Source organism: Enoplosus armatus, chromosome 8, assembly GCF_043641665.1.
Source record: "Enoplosus armatus isolate fEnoArm2 chromosome 8, fEnoArm2.hap1, whole genome shotgun sequence".
In the NCBI taxonomy this organism is placed as follows: domain Eukaryota; kingdom Metazoa; phylum Chordata; class Actinopteri; order Centrarchiformes; family Enoplosidae; genus Enoplosus; species Enoplosus armatus.
The window spans coordinates 23,207,017-23,221,641 of record NC_092187.1 but is presented as its reverse complement, the minus strand read 5'-3'; the positions used below and the strand labels follow the sequence as shown (position 1 = coordinate 23,221,641).

The window sequence follows — 14,625 nt, the reverse complement described above, 5'->3', positions numbered from 1 at the left end:
GCTTAAAGTAATGGATAAACAGTTGAAATCAACTAAACGTAATGTGAACAGTTGAAATATTTAGCTAAAATAATGTACAAACAGTTCAAACTGTTAGCCTTAAGTACAAGATAAACAGCTGAAAGAGACACATAGACTGAAATAAGTAAAAATAACTGATAAATGGTTGAAATGTCCAGCATCTGTAAATCCAACTGCTTAAAATATTGAAACAATATCCACTTATATATAATTAATAGTGTTAAATAACATCCAGCTTTAAATCCATTCAACGGAATATATTTAGAACATGACGGGTGGTGTTCGATAAGGGTTATTTGAGCTCATTTGATAGCGTCGTGGAGGTACGTCAGTGTAGCTGATGAGCAAAATGCTTTTAAAAGAAGAAATGGAGGAAGAGAAAGGGAGAGGACGGGGTGAGATATTCAGCTTTACACAACATTAAACATAAATGTGTCTTCCTGGTGAGCAGACGTGAAATCTTTGTCCTGTAAATCTGGGAGGAAGCAGGATGTTCAGTCCTTTGGATTTTTACCAACATCATTACATACAGACTTTTTTTTTTAATGATCACCTCATTAGCATTTACCACCCCCCCACCCCCCCCCCCCCCACACACACACACACACACACACACACACAGACACACAGAATCATCATAAAATAACCCTCCCACACAATGTACCATCATATATTGCAGAACAGTTTATTCCCAAGGTGTGTACTAATGTATGTTGGTCACATCACGTCTGTTAGTCTTGACAGACAAACAAATTGAGTTGCTGTTTGGTTTTTTTATGTCATTAATTGTTAATGATTTGCATAAGAATGAGGTGAGCAGAATAAGCTTTGTTGCCCTGCTGTTATGATGGTCAAAAGTCTGGGCTGCTCTTATTGCCCCCTGCTTAATCATTACCAACTACATACAGTATATGTATGTACATATATATTTATAAGGGAACGATGGCGTGATATCCGAGGTATGGCACTGCATCTCAAATCAAGTGTTATGCTTAAAATAAATCCATATCTGTAACAAGCAGAGTGTGAAAAATCAATCAAGATCAATGTGACAGGGGATTTTGTGGGAAGTGTTGCTATGGTGGAGTGTGAGAGAGAGAGAGAGAGAGGCAATATGGCAGCTTCTTCTTCTTCTTCTTCTCTGTAAACTGCAGATTAAAGTGACCTCTGGACCTGCGCCTCTGATGTTTCCCTAATTACCTTGTCTCGCCATTCTGATAAACGGCTCCGAGACAGTTTCCTCCTCTGCTGTTTACAGCTTCGTGTACTGACACGGTGACGCTGGCGGAGCTCATGCTGAACTTTTAGTTTTGTTTTTACTGTGCGGACATGTTTTTGGACAGGAACACAGGGGCTTGAGTGATGACTGGAAGACAAGGGGTGCACCGATCTGACACCCCCTCCCCCGCTGTAATATTAGAATGTGAAAATACTCCATTAAGAATTAAAACGCATCAAAATCTGACTTAAGTAAGAGTACACAAGTATATTTAGCAAAGTGTACGTGAAGTATCTGAAGAAAAAGTACTCATTATGCAGAAAAATGGCCCCTGTTTTATTAATTCATGAGTAATAATAATCTAATGATATAATATATGAGTATAACAGTCACAGGGGACTTTTACCTTTGATACTTTTAAGTACTTTTTCCTGATTATATTTATATTTTACTTGTTACAGAGTATTTTACAGTGTGGTATTATAAAAGACCAAGAAAAGACCATTTTAAAGGGTAAGACTTGTAAAGTACAAGTACCTCAAATTTGTGCTTAAGTACAGTAGTTGAGTACTCAGTTACATTCCACCACTGGTTGCTGGTCGAGGTGGAGCTGATGAGGTCCCAATCAGGAATGACCTGATATAAACAATAAGTAAACAAGCCCAAGAATCTGACCAAGTGTATTAAAGGAATTAAAGGAATAGCTTTATATTTTTAGAAAGACACTTATTTCGCTTTCTTGCTGAGAGTTAGATGAGAGAATGATACCACTCTCATATCTGTCCTTTAAACGTGAAGCTACAGCCAGGAGACAGTTAGCTTAGCTTAGCATAAAGACTGGTCTGGACCCCAAACAAACAACATATAATATGTTAACGAGCTGTAGAGGTTCTGGTAGGCTGATGTTGTCGTCTTTAGACAGAGCCAGGCTAGCTGTTTCCCCGTTTCCAGTCTTTATGCTAAGCTAAGCTAAGTGTCTCCTGGCTGTAGCTTCATATAAACCTTACAAAAATGAGAGAAGTATCAATCTCCTCATGTTGCTCTCAGCGAGAATAGAAAGGAGGATTTATTACAGGACTTGTGCGTTTGTACATTGTTGTACTTTAGTAAAAGATCTGAGTACTTCTTCCATCACTGCCTGGAAGCAAAACGTAATTGATAACTGCTCTCACACACAACATCACACAGACATTTTCCTGCACACACACACACACACACACACATTAACAGGGAGGTCCAGTTCGTACTTCGCGGGCTCCCAGTTCATGTGGCCGCAGGGCGCACGTCAGCAGAGGGGAGCTCAGCACCCTGGACAGCGGCGGCTGGTCAATAATAAAGCAGCCAGAGCTCCTTCCCTGCCCAGCTGCTGGGAGCACGGGGAGAGGCACATCAGCCATCGGAGACGGATGGATGAGAAAAATAGCGACTTGTTTACAGGGTCATCTCCTTCTTCTTCTTCTTCTTCTTCTTCTACTTCTCCTTCTCCCTATTCCGGAAGTAGCTGCTGCGTTGGTTCAATCTCCAAGCCGACCATTTCGAGGAGGAAAATCAGCGCCAGCAGTATCATCACCACCATCTATCTGATCCAATAATCAATGCCATTACTGCTGTGTAATTGCTCTCGGATGCGAAGACATCTCCATGCGCCTTCCCCCCGTTTTTTCTCTCTAATTAGAAAAATCGCAGGGTGCCTTTTTTTTCTATTATTCTGCCTCTCTTTGACATTTCAGCGCGCCGTATTTTTTGGCTCACAAATGAAATGCTGATGGACATCGAGCGACGATGGGAAACACGGGGCTTTCGGGTGTTTTGTGTTGCCGCGTTTCCAGCATAGGCTTCTTCTGAAGAAAGAAAAAATGCAAATGAAAAGGATTGTGGTTTTGATCTCGACGTGGATTGTCGGGGTGAGTGGCGCGGATTCTTCGTGGATCAACCAGAGGCTTTTCAAAACGGAGATGAAATAGAGAGAGAGAGGGGGGAAGGAAAAGAAAATGGACCATGATCTGACGCTTGGGATGCTACATTGAGGGACAATAAAAAGAAAAATACAGACATATTATAATCACATCCGAATCAAACTTCCATTTCATCTCCCGCACCCTTTTTTCTTTTTGGATTATGATTCTTGACAAGAGTCCCAGATGTGACTGTATGGATGGCATGTCGTTGTTTTTTACATCCCATCTTCTATTTCCTGGCTCTGTGTTGCTCTCTCTTCCACTCGTCCACTCTCTCGCAGTCTTCTGCTTTGGGTAGCAAAAACATGTAGGCTATTTTTTTTTTTTTTTTTTGCTGCAAGCCCATCTGAAAAAAAAAGAGAGAGAGGTGAAGAAAGAATGGACCGTGGAAATCATAAAAAAACATACAAGTTGTAATGTTTTCTGGGGTGCGGTGGAAGAGGCATCTAGACAGCGTTTGCTGAGTTGTTTTGAGTAATGAATATTGAAAGAGTGTGTCGGCCAGCTAAAAGGGAAAATCTTTCATCCGCATTGGCTTAGACACACATGCCATCAGTGGGGCGAGAGCCTTTATTTCTCTGGATTTCCAATTAATAAGCTGGTTGTGGCATTACTGAAAATACTACAATAAAAAAAGAACATGTATGAATAATAATAATAATAATAATAATAATAATAGAAGGAGAGGAGAAAAGACAAAAACACTTCATTTATTTATTTCAGTCTGGCGGATTCTGTATGTAGCCAAACATGTTCAAATATCGGATCCGCATGTTTTTTAATGAACTGAAAGTCCTGGTGTTTATGCGATCCGATTCGAGACAGTCCGGTTCAGACACAGATAGACGGTCCACCACCATGCGAGGTCTGGGGATGGGCGGCTGCGGTTGGCCGCCTTTCGTCGACTGCCATTCCCGGGATGACGAGGAGGAGTACTACGGCAGCGACCCGCGGCCCCGGAGCCTGGCGTTTGAGGACAAGGAGCCCAAGCTGCAAGTGAGCCTGGACGCCGTGTCTCTGGCCAGCACCGCCAGCAGCCTGCGGACCCCCCAGTGCCGGATCTGTTTCCAAGGCCCAGAGCAGGTAGACATGCAGCAGTGATGCCACGTCCTGTGTGGATGGCAGGCAGGCAGGCAGGCAGACAGACAGACAGACAGCGTGTTTGTTTCTCATTTCTGTGCTTTTAAATGTTCTGCTCAGAGCCTTTGTGGTGCTGTGGAGAGCCATTTCACCATGCATGAATTGTTCCAGCACAGCAGGATTTTAGGATGTTCTTATTTTGGAACAATCACTCTTGGTTCTGTGTTGTAATCTGCCATTTTGATTTTTTTGTTATACAGCAAATCACAAAGGATCTCTGATTCAGTGGAGCTACTACAACCATCCTGTCCTACATCTCTCTCTCTGTCTCTGTCTCCCACCCACCTTCCCCTCAACTGCCTCCCTTGAAAAAAAAAGGCTGAAGCCTAGATTGTAATCATGTAAAGATAGTCAAATCAGTTATTTATATAGTCCAAAATCACAGATTTGCCTCAGAGGGCTACAATCTGCTCAGCATAGGACGCTTTGTCCCTACACCCTCGATTTAGAGGCAAATATTGTCCCTTTTTGTCCTGAAAAGATGTTTGCTCAGTGATCTGGTTGTCTAAATAACACTGTTTTCAAAGCTAAGCTAATCAGCGGTGGAGAGGCAGCAGTTCCCACACAACTGAAATCCGGCCAGCATAGCAACAAAGAAAGTTAGCCAATTAGGTCTGCAGGATGACAAATAGAGTGAGAGGGACTGAATATGCATGAGTCACAATCATTTTGTAAATGTAAATCAAACTGTCCTCCATCTGCATGTGTCACAGAACAGGATGATCGACTATTGATCTTGTGACGATCACTGTTCCTGGCCAGACAATGGTGTTGACTGTGACGATAAATGACAAGTTAAATGAATTTGTCACCCTTTTTTTTATTTTATCTCATTTTTTTTGTCCTATCTATTTTCTCTCTCCGGTGCTTGTTTTTTTTTTTCTTTTTTCCCTCCGGAGCCCAAACAAAACAATAAGTAGTGCATCTCTTTGGTCTGTGGCCAAATGTGGATCTCACCAGATGTGCAGAAACCTGCGCCGCCTGGCTCAGCAGGTAGTCCTGAAGCCTGAGATAATTAGAAACACTGTAAATCCTGTAGGAGCACAGATGGATATTACCATTTAGTCACTTCCCTAAGATAGGCGTATAGTGTTATTACAGCCCATGTGCTAATTTATGACATCTGCCTTAGAGTTTCTATTGTGAGACATAGTAAACTGGAGAGCCACAGGACACAGTATAAAACAGTTCAGGCTTGTTTTGGATACAAAGTCATTTGATGTTACAGACAGGGATCAACCCCAGGTTGCTATCTTGCCCACTCAAACATCTTCCTTTAATAAAAGGTTGATGTTTTGGGCTTTCGGGCTCTCCGGCAAGGTGACTCATCGTGCAACATGGCTCTGAGCTGCCTCTTTTAGCTACAGACAAAGAGCAAGCAAACAAAGCACTGAGGGAAAACCCTGAGACTACACTACTACATCAGCTCCTCACTCTGATATTAGCTTGTTGGTTTTTTTTTTTTTGCCTCCGCAGCACTCAATCTTCTGTGCAAAGGTAAAAGTGCTTTATACCTCCTTGGGTGCAGGGTGGGGGGAGCACGCGTTTGCCATTTTATTGTTATTTCATTATTCAAGCAGGTCACAACAGGGGATGGGATCATGTCGCTGTCAGCGGGCCAATTACCTACAGACATAATCACCTTGCTCTGTGGGCCGCATTGAGTATGAATCCTTATTAACTGTCTGTCAAAGGCGTCAGTGTGTGCCATGGTACAGTAGCTGGGCCACTGATTCCACTTAACACTGTCTGGATTCACAGCGCCTGCTGGAGGGGCTGGCAGTGTTAGGTTTGCGTGGAAATACAGGCATGTTAGAGTGAGGAGTGAGTAGGGGGGGGGGCGGAGGAGGTGGAGGAGGCGGTGGTGATCACCCCTGCCTGCCCTTTTCCCTTGTAGTGCCCAACAGCGTGTTTCCACAGTGACACACAGTCTGGAGATCAGGGGGCACTTCCACACCGAATTTTTTTAATCTAAAGGTTACAGCTGAGGAGGAACACCATTTTCTTAGTCATAGAAGTGACACACCAAATTAACACCTTCATGCTCTGTGAAGTGGCCTTGAGGGACAAACCCACGCCAGATCATCCAAGCAGGAACAGTGTGTGTTTGTGTGTGGTGGGCAGCATTTATGTTTGTTGGAACAGCGCCTACTTGTTGTTAAAGGATACGTATCATTTTCTTATTGTCAACAAATCCCATGAAAACACCAAAAACCAACAATGTGGTTCCTACTGAAGATGTAAATCTTTAAAAAAAGAAAAAAAAAAACGGCTGACAAATGTATAATTTGATTTTTTGAAAAGGCTAAATAATTTCCTTAAACAGCCACTGTAGTTTTTATCAAACGTTACTCACACAGGAGTGAACAGTGAATTTGTTGGGGACTATTTTCAGCTGCGGATTAATACGCGTTGATCCTACTAACAAGTATCTGTAAGTCTGTGTATCCTGATACATCTAACTCCTTTGTGCCATCCAAAAACACAAGTCCTCCAAATGAAACGACAAAACACGTCGTTCTGATCCGATGCAACTATCAACAGGACGACATCATTTGTCTGTGCCTTCAAGAAACGTTACAAGTCACTGTTTTATGATGTGACGACGCTACGGTTGAGGTTAGAAAAACCTTTTGATTTGGGTTCAAACAAGCTCTTCGTTAAGATTAGGGGACTTTCGTTGACTGTCAGTAGGAAACGTTACATGAACAGCGACCTCCAGTGTTAAAGCTGCGACCTCCTCCCTCTGTGGACTTTGTGGCTCTATAATAATGTCGCCTCACTTCCTCCTTTGCTCCCATCATAATTACTACGCCCACTAGAAGGTCTTGTCATATCGTTTTTTGGGGGCATTTGGGAGGACAGCCTCTAAAACCCAGTAAAGAGGCACGCTGTTGCACTGGGTGACGTGTTCCTGGAGAATCTGGAGACTGTAGTTTGCTTTGACTCAATCCCACGTTCACCGTCCTGCTGCTGTAAATACTCACCAGAGCACCAAATGTGTATTAATCCACTGCTTAAAATAGTTCACGGTTTACTCCTGTTTGAGTAATGTTTTATAAAAACTGCAGGGACCAGCTGGAAATGTTTTAGCCTTTTTATTAAAAAAAATAATTAAACTATATATTTGTGAGCTATTTTTAAAGATTTACGTCTCAGTAGGAGCCACATTGTTGTTTTTGTTTTTTTCATAGGATTTGTTAGAAAAACTCCAGCTTCATCCTTGCTAAGGTAACTTAAAAGTGAGATGTTGCTTTACAGTCGACTTCACTGTTTGCTGAAACGCAGTATAACTCTACATGCTCTAGTTTTATTTGAGCGTGAGTACATCCTGCTGGTCCAGATGTGACCTTTATGTCTCTTTCTGTGTTTTTTTTTACTCTGTGTGTTGCCTTCAGGTACAGAGATTGACTCTCAAATGGGAGAACCAGCAAATGTAAAAAGAGACATTACACACGCACACACAAAAATACAAAAAAATATGTTTTACTTACATCTTTATTGATTTATTAAAGTTGGATTTGATCGAGTTAATTTGATTCAGTTAGGTTACTTTTTATTTGCCTCCCAGGATCTTCAATAGGAAGTATTACTGTAAAACATATAATATAAAAACCATATCAATTCATTATTAGTATTACCATCTGTGATAAGCATGCAACACTGATTCTGGTGACTTTCATGTTTCTACTTTATGCTTCTCTTTGCATCGAGAATATTGACCTCATTTTTTTTTTTTTTTTACTGCATCAAACTCAAAACAAGGCTGATTTTCTGAAGGTTTGTTTTGTTCAGTCATTATTAGACTTCCGTACATCAAAAACAACCTGTGATCATGAGCAGGTTGATCAATATTTGTTCACATCAAACAATGTTCCCTCAGAGTTATTATTATTGGGATGAATTCAGGAGTCACTTTGAAGAATTGGGAATGCAAATAACACAAGCTTTTATATATATATATATATATATATACATATATGTATATATGTATATATATATATATACACTATATTTTATTACTTAATAGAGATTATTGGATGCATATGCAGAGAAAATCCTTTGGGTGCCGTGTGGCTCTAAAATATGTGTCTCTCGTTCATCACTAATGGAGCAGCTCTTGATTTTAGCTTGAAATGAGACGTAAATTTGGACAAAATTATCGGCCATCACACGTATCACATTTTCTGCTTTAAACAGCCTCTGTTCCAGGTAATGGTTTAAAATCATAATCACAGCTTTTAAAGGTCTTTGTTTATATTTTGTTCTAGTTGATCATGACATTAACGTTCAAGCCTGGAAATGTTTCCTCGCAACACACACTTCTCAGCAACAGCTTGACATTTTAGAAATGTTTGCTTTCATATGTTTTTTTATTTAGTTTGGCATATGCTTCTGACCTTCTCTGTGTTATCTTTATAATGTCAGCAGGCAAGTTATTTTAAAGTTTATGAGTGGCATGTGGCTCATCTGCTAAACCCAATCTTTTATGCGGTGGGACGCTCACTTGAAGTCTTTTATTATAAGTGGGAAGGTCAAACGAGCCAGATGGGGCAACGACAGAGTGCAGACGGACAGAAAAAAACACTTGAAGCATCACTTGTGTCAACGCAGTTCTCTGGTGCTTAAAACCTTTATTGATCAAACAGGTAAATCTCTGGCACGTTTCTGTGAACGTACTCTGATTCACATCTCTGAGTCACAGTTTGTAACTGAAAGATCTGGAAACCGAGCAAACAGACATCATCTCCTTTTAGTCAAACTACTAATTTTATTCTGAATGATGATTACAGTAACAACACTGCTAGTAAGCTAACAGTTAGTTTTGATTGGTGTTTATGGCAAATTTACGTTTTCCCCCTACTTTCCCCTCATTCATATTCCCTGTTCTGTCACTCTACATTGTCTCTGCTGCATCTGCTGAAGCCTAGCTAAGATACGCTAAGCTAAGCTAAGCTAGCAGTTCAAATGGCTGCATTTGAATTTTGTGTTGGATGAATGTTCAAGCTAAAATAATGTTATAAAATAGGGGCGTTAAGTTGCTCTTTAAAGGAATAGTTTGATATTTTGGAAAATAGTCTTTCATGTCAAGAGATAGATGATAAGTGTGATGCGCAAAATATAAAGCTACAGCCAGCAGCTGGTTAGCTTAGCAAGATTGAATGTGGTATTACTGAGTGTTATGTATTTCTTTGCCGGTCACAGTGACTTCCTGGAGTTTTGTCAAAGCGACAAGATATACAGTAACATAGCGGTGCTGGTAGGCAGGTTTTGATACCTTTGGCACAGTGCCGGGCTAGCTGTTTCCCCCTGCTTTCAGTCTTTATGCTAAGCTAAGCTAACTGTCACCTGGCTCCAGACAGATATGAGAGTGGTATCGATCATCTCATCTAACTCTCATAATTTCCTAAAATATCCAAATTTAAATTTACATTTTCGTCAGGAAATTTGATGCATATTTTATACTGTAGTCCAGTTTACAAACAGTTAATGCTTTTTAAAATCACAACCGTTGAATTTAACACTACTGAAGTGAACTCTCCCACCTACCCGACAGTCAGTATGTATATTTGATGTCTTCCGTGTCTGTTTGGGTCGGCTGAGAGATGTAAGTTTATGATGAGGTCGGCTGAGCTCTCTCGGAGTCTGCATGACTCTTCATCAGGCTTCATCAGCTCATCGCTCCTTCACCTGCCCGCCCTTGAAGCCCCAACGCTCCCTGCAGAGCGCTAACACGCCCCTTCGCCAAATGGCCCCCGCGTCAAGCTGTGCCCATTCATTGATTTACCAGTGATTCATACTGATATTCTTCCCCAACGCTGTTGTTTTAAAAGCTTTCATTCAATTGTGACGCATGTGTTTGGAGGACGTGGCAGGGGTCTGAAGGCTTTTTTAACTTTTTTTTGAGAAATGACATGAGACCTTGGGAGACGTCTGATGCACACATGCAAATTTTAAGCCTTCTGACAAAATGGATGTTTGACGTTGAGTGGTGATGACAGCCTGAATGTGGTCATCCTTAATGTGGCGAATATGCCAACAGGCTTCAGGTGCTGGTGTGGTGCTGAAGAGACAGGTTTGGTCCAAAAGTCACACTGTGAAAATTATTAGGAGGGGAAGGGGTGGTCAGAAAAGAAGGAGGATATTGTAAATTATATTTTTAGTCTGTCTCTTTTGGGAGAACTTGGGAGATTCTCTCTTACCCAGCATTTATATTGTATTTCAACCATCCTTTGTGAGATTTATTTAAACACTCTATATCTCGTTTGTTTAATCCGTACAAAAATCAATCAATAATTATTAATTATAAATTGTGGTTTTTCAGGGGGCTATGTGTCGGGCTATTTCCTTGCAAGATATAACGTCTTAATTAGTGAGCTTTAAAGGTGCTGGTAGGCAAGTTTTTTAACTGGTGGACAGAGCCAGGCTAGCTGTTTCCAGTCTTTATGCTAAGCTAAGCTAACTGCTGGTAGCTTTATTTCACAAAACAATATGAGCGTAATCGATCTTCTCATCTGACTCGACTGAGCGATTAAGCGTATTTCCTAAATGCCTGAACTATTCCTTTAAAGAAGTCGTACCAGTTCAATACTGTTATATTATTTATAACAAAGAAAATATTAATAATTCTGGTGAAACATTAAGTTCAGCCCTCCTCCCCTCTCCAATAATTTCCCTACAGTTCCTCAGGACAAACACAATCTCTTGACCATGTATTTTAAAGCAGCACCAAGGATAAACTCTCTGTTTGTGTTCTTACCTGCGGGTCTCGCTAATAAACACGATCCATGTATTTCACCAGCAGAAATTAGATCAAAATACATTTTTGATGTTGTTTTTCAGTGAATTCATTACGCTGTGTTTTCCCTCGTCTGTCCTGCAGGGTGAGCTGTTGAGCCCCTGCCGCTGTGACGGCTCGGTGCGCTGCACCCACCAGCCCTGCCTCATCCGCTGGATCAGCGAGAGGGGCTCCTGGAGCTGCGAGCTCTGCTACTTCAAGTACCAGGTCCTGGCCATCAGCACCAAGAACCCTCTGCAGGTAACATGGAGGGAATCTGCAGCACAAACACACCAACTAGTCTGACGAGGAGTTACAGGTTTTAGCAAAAAGAAAAACTAATTTTGGGGTAAAACGAGGCTTCAGCACTCCCCTCTTGAATTGCAGAATTTGAAAGCTGCTCCAGCTCTGATACTGTGCCCGATCAGATGGATCTGACTCAAGCTGCTCATGTGATTCAACTTACTAACAGGCCAGCACGGCCTGGCTCAGTTCAGTTTGGTTTGGCTCAGCCTCCTCATCGAGTTCCTTACAAAAAAACGCATGTCCAACTTTTTTGATTCAGGGTATTGGATAAAAAAAACATCACGTAAACAAGACGGAGATAGTATGTGAATACGTAAACCCCTTCTTGACATGCAGGTAAACGCTGTCATGCTCTGTGAGGTGTAGCTTTTAAAATGAGTGAGTCAGGCAGGAAGATGTTACTGCATGAAAATATATATTTATACCGCTGCTGACAACATACAACATACAAACGCTGTTGCATCGGACCCAACACTCTTTGCTAGAACAAATCTTGGGCCGTCGCTGTGGTGTGAGGACTGTTTGCCATATTGTGCTGACACATTTTCCCTCTGCGTCACTGTCCTTCTGCCCTCCTTTTCAGAGGCAGCCAATGGCTCTAAAACCTATTCAGGAGATGCCATATATGTGTGTGTGTGTGTGTGTTTGTTTATCTGACATATTTGTTAATGTGTGTTTACATCATGTACTTTTATATGTAGATTTCTCTCTCTGGTGGAAAGTGGTACATTTACTCAAGTATTTTACTTATGTACAATTTTGAGGAACTCTGACGTCCATTTTATGCTTCTTTACAATTCTACTCCTCTACATTTCAGACAAATGTTGTACTTTTTACTCCACTGCATTTATCAGATATAATTACTACTTACTTTACAGATTAAGATTTTACAATTCATTGTCAAAGATTAAACTAGGTGTTCCCAACCTTTTTTGGCCTATTTTGGCTGCACATTTAAGATCACTTTTGTTTTTTCTTCTTGCCTCTCCCATTAATCATCTCACGACCCCTCAGATTAATCTTGTGGCCCTTTGGAGGGGCCCGACCTCTATGTTGTGAACCACTGGACTGAACTGCCTAACTGCTCATAAAGTAGTTTAAACTAGCTCTACCAAACTAGCTCCAATTACTAATATTTTCAGTGATTTACAGGCGTACATTCAATGAAAAGGCACAAAAATGAGTTGGATAAATAGACTGTATTATACTTTTATTTCTTACATTCTTCTGCTCTATTTGTGTGTATAAATAGTGAAACAATGATTTTTACAACCTTGAACGATTGTAGAATAATATTTTGAGTCATAAGCACAAACGATTTGTACATTTTAATAGGCGCTCGTGTCATTTTTCTTGTATTTTGGGTCCCTGACAGCTTTATACTTTGTTAAATTGACTATAAAAAGATTTATAGGCGAGTTTGTGCTGAAAAATTGAATTGAATGCAACAGAGTATGTTAAATTGTTGTGTTGGTAGTTTTACGTGACTAAAGGATCTCAGTACTTCTTCCACCACTGATTTAGTTGTTTTCCTCCTTCCCAGTGGCAGGCCATCTCTCTGACGGTGATAGAGAAGGTGCAGATAGCAGCCATTATTCTGGGTTCCCTTTTCCTCATCGCCAGCATCTCCTGGCTCATCTGGTCCTCCCTCAGCCCCTCGGCCAAGTGGCAACGTCAGGACCTGCTCTTCCAAATCTGCTACGGCATGTACGGCTTCATGGATATCGTCTGCATAGGTAAAGGACAAAGTGGAGACCAAAATGTGCTGCAGTTAAAGACACATTTTATAAGAATTTCACATGAAAAGATGGACGTAGTAGAAGGCTTAAGAGACAGAGAACAAAGGGATGCATTATGCAACAAGAAGAGTAGCAAAGAAATGAGGATGTGCTCTGCAACAGCACAAAAATATATTAATAAACATAGGTTGCATTATGCAATGACAAACTAACACTGATAAAAAACATGTATTCAGTTCACATTCTGTTGGTGGTTAAGGTCATACATGAAAACACAGAAACTAAACTAAACAAGCAGATGGTGCATAGGTTGGAGAAGACAGCTACACCGAACGCAAAGCAAATTCTGATGATGTCGCAGAGAAGAAGAGATTCTGTTTTCTAGGAGCAACCTGCTCGACTGTTCTTGTGGTAATAGTGAGTTGCCAGTGTAAGACAACGCTGAGAACAGATGGCATCAGATATCTGCACTGTGATTATTGCCAACTGTCTATTCTCATCCACAGGCGAGGAGATAAAAGTTCCTACCTATGATGCTGAGATTGCAGCTCGTGGGGCCTTTTAGCATAATATTTGATGTAAAGCAGTGGGAATTCACTGGCTTTCATGCACTGTCCTTCACCCTGCTTCTTTTTCTTCTTCTTCTTCTTCTTCTTCTTCTTCTTCTTCTTCTTCTTTCTGCCCAGGCCTCATCATCCATGAGGGATCGTCAGTGTATCGAATCTTCAAACGCTGGCAGGCTGTCAATCAGCAGTGGAAAGTACTGAACTATGAGAAATCAAAGGACTTGGGCGACCCGTTGAGTTCGAGCAGCAAGACGGGGGCTCGCGGCTCTCGCGGTAACCCTCACGGTCTGGCCAGCAGCAGCAGTGGGCGACAGAGCAGGAGGTTAAGAACTATTCTGAACCACCACTGTGGATACACCATCTTGCACATCCTGAGCCAACTGCGGCCCAACGACCCGCGGATCAGCGCCGCCGCCAACCGGGAGGTGGTGATGAGGGTCACCACCGTATGAGTCGGCCCAGGCACGTGTGATGGGAGAGACCTCGTCTTTGTGTCCAGATGTAAATGAGAGGACGGACTTATGGACCTAACATTAAACACTAAAGACTCATGTGGGCAGCAGGAGTCCTGCGAGGAGCTGAGAGATGCACCGACAGACAGCACACACTTGAGGATTTCTCCTCTTGTTTCGTACAACGAAAGGAAGCCAGATGCTCCTTTTCAATAATTAAAGAACTGATGAAAATAAACGAAAAAGCATTAAAAGACATCACACATGACATGTGAGGGGTGGGGGGTGGGGTGGGGGGAGTGTAAACACGCTTTATAACCGAATCCAAGACGATGAGACGTTTTTTTCCAGTTCAATATCAGGATGCACAGAGACATTTTCCTTTGATTTGATCCTCTTGGTTTGGTTTGTATCTATTCTTTTTTTGGTTGTTTTTTTTTACTCA

The 14,625-nt window shown here is 41.5% G+C and overlaps 1 protein-coding gene across 1 annotated transcript; it reads left to right on the top strand.

The window, feature by feature from the left end:
• Positions 1–3,948: 3,948 nt before the first annotated feature.
• marchf9 (membrane-associated ring finger (C3HC4) 9) lies at positions 3,949–14,180 on the top strand. The gene is made up of 4 exons (XM_070909916.1): positions 3,949–4,281; positions 11,222–11,377; positions 12,967–13,159; positions 13,849–14,180. The coding sequence occupies exons 1-4, from the start codon at positions 3,949–3,951 to the stop codon at positions 14,178–14,180; spliced, it is 1,014 nt and encodes a 337-aa protein (XP_070766017.1).
• The last annotated feature ends 445 nt before the right edge of the window (positions 14,181–14,625 follow it).

Excerpts from the sequence above, each read along its gene's own strand:
- marchf9 (XM_070909916.1), top strand. The coding sequence starts at position 3,949 with ATGTTCAAATATCGGATCCGCATGTTTTTTAATGAACTGAAAGTCCTG. Across the intron at positions 4,282-11,221 it reads GTTTCCAAGGCCCAGAGCAG|GGTGAGCTGTTGAGCCCCTG; the intron begins GTAGACATGCAG and ends TCTGTCCTGCAG. Across the intron at positions 11,378-12,966 it reads GCACCAAGAACCCTCTGCAG|TGGCAGGCCATCTCTCTGAC; the intron begins GTAACATGGAGG and ends CCTCCTTCCCAG.